This window comes from Canis lupus, chromosome 19 (genome assembly GCF_003254725.2).
Source record: "Canis lupus dingo isolate Sandy chromosome 19, ASM325472v2, whole genome shotgun sequence".
Taxonomy (NCBI): Eukaryota; Metazoa; Chordata; class Mammalia; order Carnivora; family Canidae; genus Canis; species Canis lupus.
The window spans coordinates 1,095,615-1,114,750 of record NC_064261.1 but is presented as its reverse complement, the minus strand read 5'-3'; the positions used below and the strand labels follow the sequence as shown (position 1 = coordinate 1,114,750).

The 19,136-nt window shown below is 39.3% G+C and overlaps 1 protein-coding gene across 8 annotated transcripts in view; it reads right to left on the bottom strand.

The window, feature by feature from the left end:
* The window catches only part of INPP4B (inositol polyphosphate-4-phosphatase type II B), a 707,387-nt gene that overhangs the window by 338,804 nt on the left and 349,447 nt on the right, over positions 1-19,136 (bottom strand). For all 8 annotated transcript variants that reach the window (XM_035702054.2, XM_025462335.3, XM_049097162.1 and 5 more), the window contains exon 3: positions 1,948-2,149. In XM_035702054.2, coding sequence (XP_035557947.1) covers positions 1,948-2,038 — 91 coding nt within the window. In that variant the 5' untranslated portion in view covers positions 2,039-2,149. The remainder of the gene's footprint in view (positions 1-1,947; positions 2,150-19,136) is intronic.

Sequence of the window (19,136 nt, the reverse complement as noted above, 5' to 3'; positions counted from 1 at the left end):
AACCGAAAAGAAGGGAGGACATAATATTTGTAGCAGAACTAACTGTGACTAAAGTTTTGACAGATCTATTTAACTCTCTGGCTATAAAGAAACCGAAAAGAATTGTTTTTTTTTTTTTCAGCTTTGACAAATTTAAGACATATTTTTCAATTGTTAGTTTCTTTTAGATGCATGTAGACAGAGGCAAAATCCTAAAAAAAAGAGGACCTCACAAAAGTACTCTCTTATATAGATTTTTTTCTCAAACCACTGCAGCCTGTTGTAAATAGTAAATTATTAATTAAAGAGCCATCTCTAGTAAGGTGATGAAGGACATTATGGTGGTGGTTATTCCGTCAAGTTGTTGATAACTCACAAAATTCTTCTGATAATTCTGATAATTCTTCTTTCTATATGTTTTTTTCTTGATTTTTAAGAAATCTAATAACGTGGCTAAATGAGTTGGAGTGGAGGGCAGGTCTGAGACCAAAGGTAAGGACATGGGAACATGTGGTAGTTAGAAGGTGGCAAGGTTAGGCTGTGGCAAGTGATAACGCGGAGCAACGTGATACCACGGATACCAGAGCTCGGGGGCTTCCCAAACAAAAGTGCACTAGGACCTGGATGCCACTTATTATAATTCATGGGTGGCCAAAGAAGCAAAACTAAAATTAATGTGAAAGTAAGCCATTTGATGATAAACGTTAGAAGTGACCAAAATCATTCTCTGGTTTATTTCTACTGGTACATTTACTTTATTCAATTTAAATTTACTACTACCTTGTTGTTAGAAGCACCTCGTTGCATAAAATCATCTATTTACAGGGTGAACATTTTTTGCATGGTAACCATTTATTTTTTTCTCCTGCTGACATTTAACATTACCATGGTTAAAAATTTTAGACTTCCCAGGAGAGATGAGAGTGATAATCATTAGGTAGATCTCTGTTCATTTCAAAAAGTGTAGATTTTTTTTAAGTTATTAACAACTTCTGTAAGCTTTGACAACCAAATTTCTTAGAAAACTCATCCAACTAATACTGTTTTCTAAAGATTATTTTTATAATGTAAATTAAAGGAAAAGTTTGGCATTATGTCTGACAGTATTAAAAAAATTGCCAGAAGAAAAAAAAAAGAAAAAAAGAAAAAGAAGAAAAAAGAAAAAGAAGAAAAAAAAAGAAAAAATAGAAAAAGAAAAAGAAAAAGAAAAAGAAAAAAAAAAGAAGAAAAAAAAATTGCCAACAGGAATCTTCTGGAAAGAAAAGACACAATTCACACTAAACAATAAGACCTAAACTTGAGAGGGTTTTTTTTTTTTTTTTTTTTTTTTTTTGAAGATTCCGTTTATCTATTCATGAGAGACACAGAGAGAGGAAGTGACACAGAAGAGGGAGACGCAGGCTCCATGCAGGGCTGGATCCAGGGCCGGTGATCATGACCTGAGCGGAAAGCAGACCTTTAAGTCACTGAGCCACCCAGATGTCCCCCATAAAAACCAATTCTAATGCCCGAACGCAAATCTCGGCAGCTCTCCGTGCTTGCTCTATTCATGTGACTCGGTGCTCTCACGTATAGAAGTGGCAATTTACAGGTCTATGGTAGCTGTTGTGCCCTAGTGCTTTCACCTTACATGCTTTTGATTTTAAAGAGAACATTTCCATGTTCAAAAAGATAATTCCACATGAGATTATATAAATGCTAAATAGAAGGTGTACCTAAAAAGTATTAGTGTCTTATTACATATTTAAGAACTTTGAATCTATTTGATATTTAACCACTTCATAGACTACCGTCTATCTCACTCAAGATAAAAGGTGAGAAGCACACCGTAAACTCACTATAACAAAATAGATAGTGCAAACCAAAGTTAATTTCATGCCCTTTGTTTCTGTGATTACACATACATGTGTGTTTACTCGACCTAATTTGCATTTTCAGAGAGTTACAGAGAGAGGAACACATACTTACTTGTGAACTGGAAGTCCCCAGTATCATTTGCCTGGGGTGTGGGAAGAAAGTGCTGGCCTTCTTCTGATGCTCCTTCCTCTTTGATTTCCATGATCAACTTTCAGTTGTTTAATCTTCCAAATTTTCGTGTCTAAATGTCACTGATGATGATTCCTGGCTTAATGTATCTTCACACTAAAGGCCTATATCCCACGCTGAAATCCTGCATTTAGGAAATAGCAACAGCAAACATCTTAGTTACTTCAGAGCTCAGTATAAAGCTAAGAATTAAAGACAGGTAGAAACTGCAAATTCCTTCCTGCCTATCTCACTCTTATTTTCAAGGTTAATCCACCCAGTTAATATGCCATATACTCTAAGTTAAATGGGTATTCTCTATGCAATTATTTTATGGTCATGTGAGGGACTTCTAAACGAACTAGGGGTGGGGGAAGGGGAAGTGGGTGGGGGGTGGGGGTGACTGGGTGGTGGGCACTGAGGTGGGCACTTGACGGGGTGAGCACTGGGTGTTATTCTGTATGTTGACAAATTGAACACCAATAAAAATAAATTTATTAAAAAATAAATCCTGAAAGGTGTATACTTTCTCTTCTAGTTTATTCTGTAAAACAGTAGATAACAATAGGATCTGCTAACTTAAGATGCATCTAATTTAGCAGCAAGAGCAGACAGCATCTTGTCAAGGCATGAGCATGTTTTACCAAGGTGGATATTATTATTATTTCTTCCATTAGAACTACCCGTTAAGCTCATCTCTCCATCCATCCTTATTAGAACATTATTCATGAGCACGTAAGGATAATTTGACATGATACTCCTCTTCCAATATGAGCCAACAAGTTGTACAAGAGTTTCCAACCTCATCATTATCCATAGAGTCTCTTGCTTCTCTGCCTGACAAAGTTTTAATTGGTTAATGATCAGGGTGTATGGTGAAAAGAATAAATAATAATTCTAGAAAGCTAAAGCTCAAGGGGGGTGGGGAATGAAAGTAACAGTAAAATGATGAAAATCAGCATGGGGGAAAGAAAGCTCCTCCAGGAATTTAATACCCTATGCAGACAACCTCAAATAGTTTCAAATTCATTTTAATATTTAGCCTGATATATATGACCAAGAACGAATTAGAAAAAAAAAGTCAATGTTGTTTTAAATCAAGTTACCACCTGAATTAAAATGTATAATAAATCTTTAAATGTCTGCTCAATGTTGTTTAAAGAGATAGTGACAATCAAATTCGGTTTGAAATAATGATTTGGTCTCCAATTTCACTAATCCACAGCCGTAGTCTTTGTTGTTTTAACAAAGGAGCTTTGTTATTCAGCTCTGCTTTCTAAAGATCATCTCACAAAAATTAAATCCAGAAAGCATCTTGAATTTTTGGGAAGTATTATAATAAAGTTGCAGATAAATACACATTGGCTTCTCAGGACACAACCAGGAATAAAGGCCTGGGGTAAAGGGCCATTGTGCTATCAATTAGACCAAATCCATCATTTTGAAAATTATATTCTGCATTAAAATAATGTTTTCCATTTTTTTGCAAGTTTTTTTCTGATGAGGACAGACACATATTCATGGAACTGTATTCTATCAAGAACCTATGACAAATTCATTAGCATTAGTGGGGTAACATCTATGAAAGACTGTCATGCATATGGGACTTGGATACAAGGACTTTGTTAACTTCCCTATACTTCTTTACCAAAAACCCAACCCCTAATTTTGATTGGTTACCTTAAAAGTTGAAAAAGAGACCTGAATAAGACAATATGGATAAATCCTTAAATCCTAGCAAAACAACAGCTCAACACACTACAGTGAAAAATAAGTAAAATAAATGTCAACTCTGTGTGTACGTGAGTGTTCACTTTTGGGCAACTGGAAAGGATTGAAGATGCCTACAAACACTAACATGGTGCCATTTTAGGCATATTTCATCATTTAAAACTGAAAACTTCAAATTCACAGAAAATGAAGCCAAATACATAAGACATGGATCATATGACAACCTGTAATGATTCTGTTCATTTTCATTCTACTTTTGTTGCATTTGAGGAAAATTTTCATATTTGACAACTATTAACAAGGTACATTCCTCAGAATGAATCAGTTATATTACCAGAAAAACTCTAGAAGACCACTGCATTTTCTAGGTGGTAAATACAGCATCTACCTATGATTAAGTACCATAGTTCCCTTTCTGTGTCTATTTAAAAATTTAAAAAAAAATAAAATAAAATAAAAAATAAAAATTTTTTTGTTTGGAGATCATGCACAAGAATAGATTTAAATTTTTACATACAACAAATATATTTTAAAAAGTCAGGTACAGACACTAAACTTAATTCTCAGAGCACAAAGAAGCCACATTAAATATACCTATTGTATATTGATTACATTTTATTTTTTAGAAAGTTTACTGGCTGTCAAAGTAGAGAATGTACTAAAAGGTGGCAACTTATAAAGGAAAACAAGTTGCATAAAGGTCATTTTAATATTCTAGGAAAATGAAATAATAAAGAAGTTCTAGGTCAAAATAGAAACAGATGACTAGAGTAAAGCATCTGGATTCCAAAGAAAATTATTAAATAGGGTAAAGGGCTATTTATTAAATAAAATTACCTAGCCCTAGTAATGGAATTAGATGCAATTTAGAATTGAGATGATGAAAGACAGGAATTTCAGATGAAAACCAGTAAATTATGGACCACTAAACTGTTTGGAGTATAAAGAGGAGGGATTTTAGTCAAGGATGATGAGTTCAGTTCTAACCACATTGTTTTTGGAAAAGAGTTGAACATATGGGTCTAGATTTCAGGAGAGACCTTTAACATCTTAAAAATAAAAATAAATAAATAAATAAATAAATAAATAAATAAATAGTTAGTTAGTTAGTTAGTTAGTTAGTTAGTTAGTTAGTTAGTTCTGGGATAATCGGATATTCACATGTAAAAGAATGAAACTTGGGGTGCCTGGATAGCTCAGTCAATGAAGCATCTGACTCTTGGATTTGGCTCAGCTCCTGATCTCATGGCTTGTGAGATCAAGCCCCACAGTGGGCTCCATACTCAGTGGGAGTCTGCTTGGATATTCTTTTCCTCTGCCCCTTCCCCTACTCTCTCTCTCAAATAAATAAATATTTTTAAAAATGAATGAAACATCCATTATTTTACATCACTCACAAAATTTAACTTAAAATGGACTAAAGACTTTAATGTAAAAAACCATGGAACTCCCAAAAGAATATATAGGAATAAAGCTCCTTGACATAGGTCCTGGTAATGGAATTTTGGACATGACACCTAAAGCATAAGCAACAGAAGCAGAAATAAATGAGTGGGACTCCATAAAAGTAAAAAGCCTCTGCACAGCAGAAGAAACCATCAACCAAGTGAAAAGATAGCTTGTGGAATAGGAAAAAAACATTTGTGAACCAAATATCTAATAAGGGTTTAATATCCAAAAATATACAAAAAGCCTATACAATTCAACATCAAAAAATGATAATAACCCAATTTAAAGATGGTCAAAGGATCTGAATAGATATTTCTCCAAAGAAGATATATAAAAGGCCAATAGGTAAATGAAAAGATGCTTAACATCACTAGAGAAATGCAATTTTAAGCCACAATGCAATATCACTTCATATCTGTTATAATATCCGTCATCAATTTTAGTATATGTGCTGCTAAAGCAAGCACTAATATCCATCATCAAAGAGACAAGAGCTAACAAGTGATGCCATGTGGAGAAAAGGGAATCCTCATGGGAACTGTTGGTGGGAATGTAAACTGGTACAACCACAAGGGAAAACAGTATGGAGGATCCTCAAATAAATTAAAAAAATAGAATTACCATATGATCCAGGAATTCAACTTTTGGAAATAAATCCAAAGAAAATAAAAACAATAACTGAAAAAGAGAAACTGAAGATTAAGGAGAAAGGAATATGATTGATGGAGCAAGGAAAAATTTAGATGATGTAATCTGCCATAATGAGAGGAAGAGGGAGGTGAAGAGAAAATGAGGCATGATCTGAAAAGTATGGGCAGAAACTTGAGGATATTCTCCCTAAAGACCTCATTTTTTTTCCATTCAAGAAAAAAGCATATTTATGAACTATGGAGTACAAAAGATCTAACTTCAGAAGCACAGTCCATAAAGGAAATATTAATAATTTTGAGTACATTAAAATAAAAATTCTGTAAATAAAAGATACCATAAAAAGTGAGGTAACAAATTACGTACTAGGGAAATGTATCTGTAACACAGACATTTTCAGCTTCGGTTTAAGATACACAAGAATATAAAGACCATTACTCCCAGTATAAATTCAAGAAAAAGCTGAATCTATAAAATCATAACTTTTCCTTAACTAATCTGAGAACAGAAGTCTCAGAGCAGCCAACTAGCCTGAAGTCCAAGAACAGGCAAGTGCCTCCATGGAACAGTTTCCCTCCACAGGAGGAAGAGATGTCAGGCCTCACATAAGCTGGTAATAAAAATTCAGCCAAAATATTTAATAACTTTCTGAAAGTCAAGGATGGTCTACTATGAAAGTACAGAGACACTGAAAGCCATAAACTTAAGGGTAGTCTGCATCCACTAACAGACTCTTCTTCCCTCAACAGATGCTCATGAGAAAGACTGGGAACAAACTGGGATTCTGGTTAAAGCATCCCTTGGGGATTCAGGCCTGTGGAAGGAGAGCAGTCACTGGAGCCACACCACTTAGGTCCTCCTCCCTACAGAACACTTCAGGCTCTGTGGCCGCCAGGGCTCACTGCAACTAAGAGAGGTACAGGAAAGTTCCTGGCATCAGACCATTAGAGATCCTCTGTTCCTCCTTTACCAGGAGAAGGACAGGCCACCGAGAAAGCCTTACCCCAGACCCAGGTAGACAGAGTTTGCCTAAGATCAAGGCTGAAATAGCACAACAGAGAATGTCTCCACCCAACTACCAGTCCCCAAAACAGTAGGAAACTAGTAGCAGCAACCTACCTCTGGGGGAGCGTAAAAGCATGAATAGTAAACCTCTGGTAGGTAAAAGCTATGAGGCAAAGCCTTACGTGGAGAGTAGGGAACAGTCTCCAGCTACCTGAACCCCACTCTAAGTACAAATGAGTGCTAGAGGAATTTGAAACTGGTGATGTACTGCAGGGAGCTACAGTAACCACAAAACCCAAACCTGGGTCAGTTACTGACCAGGTTGACTTGAATTAAAGGCTTAGTAGAAAGAGAGGAACACCCACTTCCAGGCACAAGTGCTATTTATTTTATACTCTACTCTCCCGCACACCACCCGAAGAAGATGAAGACAAACATGAACATAAAGACAAAGATGAAGATGAAGACAAAGAAAAATAGTCAACAGAAAAAGAGGGAAATAAAAGAAACAATAAGAGAACCAGATTCATATATGGCCCAAATGGTGAAACTATTAGAATATACTCAGGACACTAATAGAAATGGTGACAACTTCCATGACCAGATGGAGATTTTTAGCAGAGATAGAAACTACTGGAAATAATCAAATACAAATCCTAGGAATGTAAAACACAAAACAGAGATTAAAAATGCCTTTGACAATCTCATTAGTACATACGATACCATCAAGGAAATAATCAGTGAATTTGAAGAGAGGCTAATAGAAATTACCCAAACTGAAACACAAAGAAAAAAAGTGAAAATGCATGAGAGCGTTCAAAAGCTGTGATGCAATATCAAGCAAATATATGTGTTAGTTGAATCTCAGAAGAAGGAAAAAGATAGATGTTTGAAGAGATTGTGGCCTAAGATTTTCCAAAAGTATTAAATATCAAAACACCAATCCAAGAAGTTCAGGAAATACTAAAGTAGGAAAACACACATACAAAAAAAAAAAAAAAAAAAAGAAAAGAAAAGAAAAGAAAACACACATACCCCAATAAACAAACAAGCAAATCACAAACCAAAAACTTCTATGTATATCATATTCAAGCTACTGAAAAATGAAGATAAACAGAAAAATTTTAAGGCAATCAAAGAAAAAAAAAAGGCAAGTTACATATAAAGTAACAAAAATAAGAAGATGTTTTGGACTTCTTATTGGTATGTATGTGACATCTTGAAGTTTTGAAAGAAGAAAAACATCAACCCAGAGCTTTATACAGTGTAGAAATAACTTGTAAAAATTAAGAGAGACAAACGCTTTTATCCAGACAAATAAAAACTGACAAGTTCATTATCATCAGACCGGCACTGAAAGAAATACTAAAGGACGCTCTTCAAGTGTGATGTAAAAGAGACATCCTTAGATCTACAAAAGAAAACTAGAATGCTGTGAGTGGGATAAAGGAAAGCAAATGTTAATTTAATCTTTTTCTCACCTGTAGTGACTATAAAAGATAATTGCCTAAGGCAGGGTTTGGCATACTTCTGTTAAAGACAGAGAGTAAATATTTTAGGTTTTTTGGACTATTCAGTTTCTGTCACAACCATCCAACTCTGCTGTGGTAGTAAAAAAGCAACCGTTGACAGCACATAAACAAAGAGTCATGGTCCTATTACAGCATTTTATTTGTAAAAGTAATTAGTATTCAGGATTTGACCTGCAGAGCTTGCTAACCACTGGCCTAAAGCAAGAAGAGTAACCATGTGCTTACAGCGCATCAGAAGAGAAAAACAGAACATCAAGAAGGAATGATGAGGATGAATGGGGAGTTATTGTTGTAAACAGTCCTTAACACTAAAAGTATAAAAGTAGAGGATACAATTACATCACTAAAATATTTGAAGGTAAGCTAATTAATTAAAAAATTTATGGGGTAGCCCTGGTGGCTCAGCAGTTTAGCGCCACCTTGAGCCCAGGGCCTGATCCTGGAGACTCGGGATCGAGTCCCACATCGAGCTCCCTGCATGGAGCCTGCTTCTCCCTCTGCCTGGGTCTCTGCCTCTCTCTCTCGGTCTCTGTGTCTCTCATGAATAAATAAATAAAATCTTTTTAAAAAATTATGGTAATTTTGGGAGTAATTACTAATAACTTTAAAAAATAAGTATAAATAATAAGCCAATAGTGAAGGTAAAAGAGAATAACAAAAAATACAAAATAAATGTAAAAGCAGAGGTAAAGAACAAAAACAGATGGAATAAGTAGAAGACATGTAGCAAAATGTTTGTTTTTGATCAAACCACTATTAATAAACATATTAAATGCAAACCACACACACACACACACACACCAATTAAAAGACAGAGAAGATGATCAGCTTGGATAAAAATGACCTGATTATATACTTCATACTATAATTAAATATAATGACATAGATTAAAAGTAAAAGGATTGAAAAAGTTATATCATGGAAACACTAATCAAAAGAAAATTGCAGTGACTATATTAATATCAAATAAAATAGATCTCATATAAAGAATATCACAATTATATAGTGATAAAATAGTCATTCACCAAGAAGATAACAATCCTAAAGGTAAATGCACCTAACAACAGAGCTTCATAATCTATGAAGCAAAAGCTTAAAGAACTGAGAGGAGAAATAGGCAAATCCACAATGATATACCTAAAGACATCAACATTCCTCCCTCAGCAATGGTGGATGAAACAAGCAGACAAAAAAATCAGTGAAGATATAAAATAGTAAAATAACACTACCAACAACTTGACCTAATTGACATTTATCACACAATTCATCCAACAACAACAGAATACACACTTTGTTTCAAAGTATACATGGAATATTTACTAAAATTATATCCTAGGTTGTGAAATAAACTTTAACAAACTAAAATAAAAATGTGTGTGCATGTACTTTTTTAAAGATTTAATTAATTAATTAATTAATTTTTAAAGATTTTATGTGTTTATTCATGAGAGACAGAGAGAGAGAGAGAGAGAGGCAGAGACACAGGCAGAGGGAGAAGCAGGCTCCATGCAGGGAGCTCGATGTGGGACTCGATCCCGGGACCCCAGGATCACACTCTGGGCTGCAGGCGGTGCTAAGCCACGGGGCCACCCAGGGATCCCACGTGTACTTTTAAATCAGAAGAAATCACTATGCTACATATCAAAATGTGCTTAAAGGAAAATTTATAGTATTAAATGCTTATATTGGAAAAGAAGTTCCCAAATCAATGCTACAAGCTGAAAGGCAACTCTACTTCTAAGGGTATGGTGTAGAAAACCTCTAGAAGGTGCATAGCAAACGACAACTAAAGGAACATTCATAATAAATCAACTTCTACACAAAATATTGCAACAGGATACATGTCCATCAATAAGAAAATGGGCAAATATATTGTAGCCTATTCATTTTACACAAAATGGATCTTCATTTCAAAATATATCAACATTGATTAACTTCACGAAGTATAAAGAAAAGAGAAAGAGGAAGGAGGGACAGGAAGACCAAGGGACGGTGGGACTTACAGAAAATCTTAAAACATGTAAAACGTTACCCGGGTTCTATGCTGTGTAGGGGCACATACAACACATGAAAAACACTAAAAGCAGAGCCATTGTGGAGTTCGGGAGGACAAGTGTGAGGGACGCGATCAGGAAGGGAACAAAGGCATTTCAAGTGTATTGGGAAAGTTTTATTTATTAACTGAGTAATAGGTACAGAGCGTCATCTATATTTTTCTTTATACCTTAGATATGCCCTAAGTACTCATTCTACATTTAATTAACTAAAAAAGGCAAAGCTGTGTGTTGAGAGGAAATGAGAAGGAGGCTGGGTGGGAGGTTGGTGAAGACAGGTGGAGTCTCGGGCTGGTCTTTAAAAAAGTACCAGATGAGGGAACACGCGGAAGCCGTTGTTCGGGTCCATGCAGCGGGGCCTGGAGGCCACAGGTCTGCAGAGGTCTCGGCCTGACCAGCTGCGTGGCTTTCCCCAGCAGCGCGCAGCCGTCTCGTGAAGAAGGGCAGCTGAGTTGGTGGTGAGGAGGTCTTGCCTGCTGACGCAGGGAGGAAAGAGTAAAAGCAAGAATACAGTAATAGGAATATGACCAAACAGCTTTTAGGTTGGGCTGGAAGTGCTTAAAGGGAAAGATGTAACACGCTGGAAGATGAGAACATAGTTCAGTTTGAAGTGACGAGAAGTCCAGGGGACTGCCACTGGCATAACTGAATGGCTGAAATGGTGGTACTGCTGGTCACCAGGGACAGCAAGAAAAAAAAATTGTGCATGAAGAAGAGAAATTGAAATCTCCCAGGAGGACAGCAGGCGGGACCTAGGAGCCAATGGAAGACTGTGTCTAATAGAAGAATCTGGAAGAAAGCAGGAATCTGGACAATGACCGCGATACATAGGGGTAGAGGTGTGGCACGGCCAGATATCAGCAATGTGCAATGAGGTCCTAGCAGCTGAAGGGGCCTACTTGGAGGACAGCAGGCCTGCCCCCAGGATCTGTAGCGTAGGGCCGGTCCAGGTCAGGGTAGGCAGTGGGAAGCAGAAAACCCCAGAACGCCAGGTTTCCACGAAGAAAGAGAGACAAAGGACATGTTTTCTGAAGAGGTAGAAGGTGAAAGAAATTGCTTTTCACGGGAGCAGAGGCCCCCATGGATGTCATGTGACATTCTAGAAGTGAGAAGATCCGGGGAAGATGGAATCATGACCAAGCCTACGGCGAAATGAGGGTGACCCGACGGGCGGGGGTACAGGATCGGACGTGGCTGTGGTTTCGGGGGCATCCAGGATGACGGAGACACAAGGCGTCGCCAGGTGCTAAGCGTACCTCTGGTTAACGACGCCCTAAGGTCCGGGCAGGGAGTACTGGAAGCTTCCTGACACCATGTACCTGTGGCTTTTGTTTAGGTTCCCAAACAATGCTTTGATATAAAACGTGGAATACATGATTATTTCTACCCATTTCAAAAATAAATGGACTAGCAAGTCTCCATTGCGGCGATGGTACAGTGTGACAGGGGCTAACCTACTGCACTTGCTCGCCTCCCCGTCGCGGCCCCCAAATTTCTAAAGCCAAGACGCTTTGAGAAATCGGGTAGGAAGCACAATGCCGAGTCACTTCACAACCCACTAGACGCCGATGGAGTGTGGACACACGGCGCTCGCGAGGACCAAGCAAACGCAGTACAATATGACAGGAGGACGTAAAACCAGAAATGTGACCCGGGCGGTGGGTGACCTGTACCTTCGGGGACTCTTTCCTCATGGGTGCGGGTGCTTCGGAGCCACTACCGCTGTAGGGTACTGGTGTTCCGAGTGCTGCAGCCAGGGCCCTGTTCCCTGTAACGGGCGTTATCCTAATTTATATCGTTTGGATGTAATAGAAGAATTAAAGAAATGGTTTCAGGAGAAAGGTTCCTTTTGAGGAAATAGAAAATGGCATAAATTGGCAAATTTTATATTATACCCGGCAAAAAAAAAAAAAAAACAATCAGGCATATGTTCCAGGTCAAGGCCTTCCTTGTTCGCCACGAGGCGCGTGACCGCCGGGCAGGACAACGACTCCGCATTCGGGGCCACCTGCTGCCCAGGGAAACCGGCCGTGTCGGGGGACAACCGAATGGCCAACCGTCAGCCCGTGTTGCCCCCAGCGCGACCTTCAAGGTGAGGCCGCCGTGGGACAAGGAGGATGAGGGCGGGAGCCGTGGGGCCCGGGCTGACCCGGAGCCCACCTTCGGGGCCTGCTGTTGAAGGAGCGGGCAACGTCCTCCTCGCCCTCAGCGCCACCGCGTCCCCCGCAGGCCTGCTGGAAACCCACGACCGTGAGCCGGTTGTCTTCCTGGGGCCCCCGGCAGCCACCTGCCCTCTACTCACCTATGGCCTGGCCGCCTGTGGGCCGCTTCCCACCGACCGTCCTCACTGCCGCCCCCGGCACCTGTGCTCGCTCGGCCTCGGCCCGGCCGCCTGGTTCCTGGCAAGGCCCCGCCGAGGCGCCCCGCTGCTCCCCGGCCCGGAGCCGGGCCCTGGCCGCACCTCGGAGGGCAGGTGACGGGAGGCCGGGCCAGCGTGCCGGGGTCCTCACAGGTGGTGGCCTCTGGGGTCCAGCAGTGGCCGGATACGCCGGGAGCGGGGCCTTGAGAAAACACAAGGTTCCAACCACAGGGATACGCGGCGACACGGGGAGGGAAAGGGCTTGGCAGAAAACAAGTGACCGGCCCCGTACTCGCCTTCCCTTCCGGACGGACCACGCCGGGGCTCCGCTCATGCCGCGTCGGAGCCTCTGCCGCTGCTGTGGAGGCGATGCCCGGCGGGACCAGCAGCCCAGCTGCCTCCGTGCTCCGGGCCCTTCCCGAGCGCAGCTTTCGGGCGTGCTCTGGGTTATCGCCTTCTGTGCATCACGTTAATCTTCAGAACAGATTTAAGGTAGAACTTCAGCCTCATGGGGGCTGGGGGGGGGGGTGGAGGTTAAAAAAGCAATTTGTTCCACTTAGTAATTGGAGAAAAAAGAAAGTGAATTTGAGCTCCTAATTCTAAAGTCCTCTCTCTGTTCTATCTGGAGTCGCCTTTCAGTTTTAACCTACGAAAATCCTCCGACTTTTATCATCATTTTAAAAAGATACAGGGCAGCCCCGGTGGCCCAGCGGTTTAGGGCCGTCCTCGGCCCAGGGCGTGACCCCAAGTCCTGGGATCGAGTCCCACATCGGGCTCCCTGCATGGAGCCTGCTTCTCCCTCTGCCTGTGTCTCTGCCTCTCTCTCTATGTCTCACGAATAAATAAATAAAATCTTAAAAAAATAAAATAAAAAAATAAAAAGATACTAGGGCAGATATAGAGAGAAAGGAGGAAGGTCTAGGAGACATATATTTTATTTATATTATTTTCTTTCCTACAGATAGAAATCTATAGAAAACGTTTATCAATCTAGGGTTCAATGACCAAATTCCAGAATCCCCAGGAAAGAACAAAACAAAGCAACGCAAAACGGAGCATTGCGTTAGATATTTTTACACTTCTACGTAAACCATGCTCTCTCGGTGAGACACTCATCTCTATAACTTTTACTTGGTCCTGACGGGGATATGCTTTCAGTAGACAAGCCACCATGAAAAAAAAAATCAAGAATAAAAATGCTTAAAAAATAATTTTATTATAAAAAAAAAGAATAAAAATGTTAAATAATCAAAGTTTCAGAATACACTCTGATGATCTGAACATATCCCATTGCCCAGATCCACCATTCTGGTCAAGTAACAAAGGGGTAATGTTTTCTTCCTTTGCTTCATTGAATCACCGGGCTCCCTTTTGGAGATTGCAACCTCAGTCGAGAAATCGCCTTGAGTCACAATGACTATGAAATGAAATCTCGTCGAAACTAGCAACATCTTGAAGTTCCAAAGGACAGAACGCAAAGCAGCGATGCAGGGAGCTCAGCGCAGCAGGTAGACGGACTGTTCCTTTGCTTCATTGAAAATCAGAGGTCAGTCTGTTGCTCCTTTGCTTCAAATTAGGGTAAGAACAATGTTGGTCCCCGCCCGCCCCCCGCAACCGCCCGTATTCAAAGTAAAAGCAAAAAGCTCAATCAGCTCCTGCGATAGGGCTCCTTGAGCTCAGCAAACTCAAAACCAAGCCAGATCTGCAACATGATTCCCGTAGATTTCTAACGATGACCCGCTGTCCCAACAGGAAGCCCTCGGACGCCCTGGGAGCGCAATCGGCCATCTGATTTGTTAGGCTTTGCTCTGTGTCCATCATGAAAAATGAGAGCATCCCGAAGAATTCATCACCAAGTGAAGACACGCAGACACGCTTGCTTTGAACCCCATCATCCCTTAGCAACAGGTTGGTCACAGACGCCTCACCATCATCGCTCTTCAAAATGTTATAAGAAAGTGTTTGAACAGAAACCGGTGGTTGTCTCGTGAGGGACGGGAGCACCCAGGCCTAGAAACGAGGCAGCAGAGCACCCTGGGCCCGGCTGGCTCGTGGCCACGCCGGGGACTAGAGGGAAGAGCTTCTGCTCTACCGTGAGCTTCCCACGTCTCTCCAGCGTGTGGTCGCTCCGGGCGCTATACAAAGAAAAGGAGCTTTCACCGGATATTCCAGAAAAGACAGAAATCTCACAGAAACTTTTTTTTTTCCTATAAATACTTCATGTGACACACTGGATGTTGCTTTCTTACCAAAAACTTGTAAAACCTGGTCGCCAGCCCCAAAAACACTTAAAAAAAATTGCTACCACCCAGCAAAGGTTGAAAGAAATAACACGAGAGGGTTGCACAGCAGTTCACTAGATGCTCGGGGACGTTCACTGTCCTTCCCCGTGATCCGGAAAAGTAAAGGATGGGACTTGCTTGTCTGCATTTAAGATGACGGGTTTCTCCCTCCGATACCTTTATTCAGCAAACTGCATGTTCCAGATACAGTGACGGCTGGAAGCCCATTTCAAGCCCATCTTAAGAAGCACGAATGTACAGAAAGAATTTTAATTTGGCCGGAGGTTGATTCCTTTTCTCACATGTGCTAATAAAGAAGAGGACTCCGAGGAAGCGCCACGTCAGCAGAGCAAGCGGCCCGGACCCCCGTGACCACCGTCGCACGCAAACGCCCAAGGCCAGCTCAGCACCACGGGCTCAGGCAAAACTAAAACCAAAACTTTGATTGTGTCCGTGGGACATTCCTAATGTAGACATCAGAAGTTATTAATTCACAGAACTGGCTGAATTCCTTATGATGATACATTTCAGGTTCCAATTAGTATTGACTACATTATCTAGAGTTTCTGATGATTGATTGCTTATTTTCTTTTGAAATTTGAAATTTCAAAGTAAGACAGATAATGAATTTAATTAGAATTTTATCTTCTGCTTTTTATTGTAACAGGCAAGAATAAATGTATATATGTAATTATTATAATTTCACTTTAGCTCTCCAGGGAGGTTCAGAGAGTGCCTGAGGTCATCTGCAAAGAACACAGTGCGGCCTAACCAGGCTTTCTCGTCCATACCACCTACTGTGTACGGATAATGAGTCTCAAGTCTTTCACTGTGCGCAAGCCCCTTACTCTCCAATGTGTACAAAATCACACACTCTACCTGAAAACTTTGACTCAACAAGAATGCACTGCGATGAAAGTAAGAGCAAACCACATGTAATGAAAAAAAGAAAGAAAAGAGAGAATTCAGTCACTGAACTTGAACTGGACAGAAGATCTATGATCTAGGAAACAGCTGAGGTTGAGCAGTGAGGTTCAAGCCATTATTCCACCTGCAAATCCATCTCGCATTTCTCTGGTGCATCTCATGGAGCTAAAGAAAATCCTGGATCGGTTTGACAAATGCCCTTTGTTATGTGGGTTAATCTTTTGTGATCCGCTGCAGTACATTGAGGCTCGCCACTCAGATGATGTGATATTCAAGCTCAAATCTTACGTGAGAACGCGTCATTAACTTATGTCTGATACTGAATCAAACAGGTATAGACTTTTCTTCTTCCTGTCCCATCTTCCCAATCTCAGGCTGAAGCCCTTCAACTTCTAGGATTGCTTTGATCCCACGTGTAAGAATTAAGGAATGGAAATATCATAATTACGAATTCATATGACATGCATTTACTGAGCATCTACTATATGGGATGTTGTCTGTAAACAGAAAATTCCCTTTTATATTCCGTCCTTGGCAAAGTACTAATTTCAGTCTTTGAATAGAGTGACCAACATAACACCCACCTCCACACCTTTTTCTCCCTCCTGCTTCTGACCCCTGACCCATTTCCAAACCTCCCCACACACACACTTTTAGCACTTAACATTTCCTGACTCTTTTCCCTTTAGTAAAATACTCTGACACTCTTCATCTTTTATCCTTTGTCTGAAAGTTGATGAAGTGTCTTTGTTTGACTATTTCTTGTGATTTTTCTGTGGCCTTCTTTCTATAATTTGACTACGTGTTAGTCTGGTATGTACACCCGAATCGCTTTCACATGGCACTTACTGTTACCGTAATTTGTCATGAGAGAGGTCGTATAGCAATATGGTTAGGAAGCCTATTATGGGGGCACCTGGGTAGCTCTGTCAATTAAGAATCCTACTCAAGATTTTAGCTTAAGTCAGGATCTCAGGGTCCTGGGATGGAGCCCTGAGTCTAGCTCCACACTCAGGGGGTCATTGCTTAGATTCTCTCTCTCCCTCTTCTTCTGCCCATCTCCCCACTCATGCTCTCTCTCTCTCTCAAATAAATATCTAAGAGAGAGAGAGAGAGAGAAGAAAGAAGAAAGAAAGAAGAAAGAAAGAAAGAAAGAAAGAAAGAAAGAAAGAAAGAGAAAGAAAGAGAAAGAAAGAAAGAAGAAAGAAAGAAAGAAAGAAAGAAAGAAAGAAAGAAAGAAAAAGAAAGAGGAAAGAAAGAAAGAAAGAAAGAAAGAAAGAAAGAAAGAAAGAAAGAAAGAAAGAAGAAAGAAAGAAAGAAAGAAAGAAAGAAAGAAAGAAAGAAAGAAAGAAAGAAAGAAAGAAAGAAAGAAAGAAAGAAAGAAAGAAAGAAAGAAAGAAAGCCTATTATGGATCCAGACTGCTGATGCTCTGCCAATTTGGGGCCTTAGCTATACTCCCCTTAGCCATACTATCCCTTAGTTTCCTCACTATAAATTGGTAATACTTGCCCAATTAATTGTAGAGAATACTAAATAAATTGATATTTGCAAAGTTTTTAGGCATTCCATTTCTAGTAAAGATTAATACAACAAAACACTCTATCTCCACTGATTAGAAGTAAACACAAAAAGCAAGCTACCCGAGGATTTTAAAAAATAAATAAAAACGGGAAAATTGTGAGAAGGAGCTACAACATAGAGAAGTAAACCACATGAGGGTGAATTTTTCACTTTTCCCATTTTCCTTGTGCTTTTGACCTGAAGGCAACCTCATTTCTTTGCACAGGCCATAAGGCTGGGACAGTTTTTTTTTGACTGAGATCATATAAGTATGTATTCAGAACATAATGATATTAGGCTAAAATCCAATAACAGAAAAATATCTGGAAAATTTAAATGTTTGAGAATTAGGCAACATACTTCTATTTAACCACTGGTCCAAAGAGAAAGTCACAAAAGTAATCAGAAAATAATTTGAATTTTGAAAATAAAAAATATATGAAAATTTATGATATGCAACTGAAGTGGTACTGATAGAAATTTAGAATGCTAATATCAGGGACGCCTGGATGGCTCAGCAGTTGAGTGTCTGCCTTTGGCTCAGGTCCTGATCCCAGGATCTGGGATCGAGTCCCACATTGAGCTTCCTGCATGGGGACTGCTTCTCCCTCTGCCTCTGCCTCTCTCTCTCTCTCTCTCTCTGTCTCTCATAAATAAATAAATAAATAAATAAATAAATAAATAAATAAATAAAAAATCTTAAAAAAATAGAATGCTAATATCAGGAAAGTCTTAAGCCTGTGATCTAATGTGTTTTGGGAAACTAGAAAGAATACATTAAACAAAGAATTAGAAGGAAGAGAATAATAAAAACAAAAGCAGAAATCAATATGAGTAAAAATTAAAACAACTGAGAAAACCAATGACACCAAAATCTGTTTCTTTGAAAAGATAAATAAAATTGATAAACTCTAGCTAGATAGACCACGATAAAATGGAGCTATGAATTACAATATTGGAATGGGAAAAAAAGACATTATTATGGATCACTGACCTTAAAATGATAATAAAGAACTATTCTGAACAATATGAAGATTTTAAAAAGTAACAGATGATATTGAATAATTTCTTGAATAAAAACTATTTACCCAAGAAGAAATAGATAACCTGAATAGTCCTATACCTATTAGAGAAGTTGAATTCATATTAAAATACTAAAAATAAAACTCCAGGCTATACGGTCTTCATGGTGAATTGTACTACAAATTGGAAGAATAATAACAAATTACATTCAAACTTTCAAATCTAATCTCAAACTCTTTGAGAAAACAGAAAATGAATACCTCCCAATTCGTTTTATGAGCTCCACATTATCCTGATACAAAACCAAAGACAGTATAAGAAAAGAAAAATATGTACCTATATCTCTCATATACTTACATTAAAAAATTATCAACAAAACCTTGGCTCTAACAAATACAATCAATAGTATATAAAAAGGGTCTGTTCCAGGATAAACCAGCATCCAGAGTGTTTTTTCCAGGAATGCAAAACTACTTTAACATATATCAAAATATCTATTAATGCAATTCACTATATCAAAAGACTAAAAAAGCAAAACATTCCAAAGATGAAGAAAAAAAG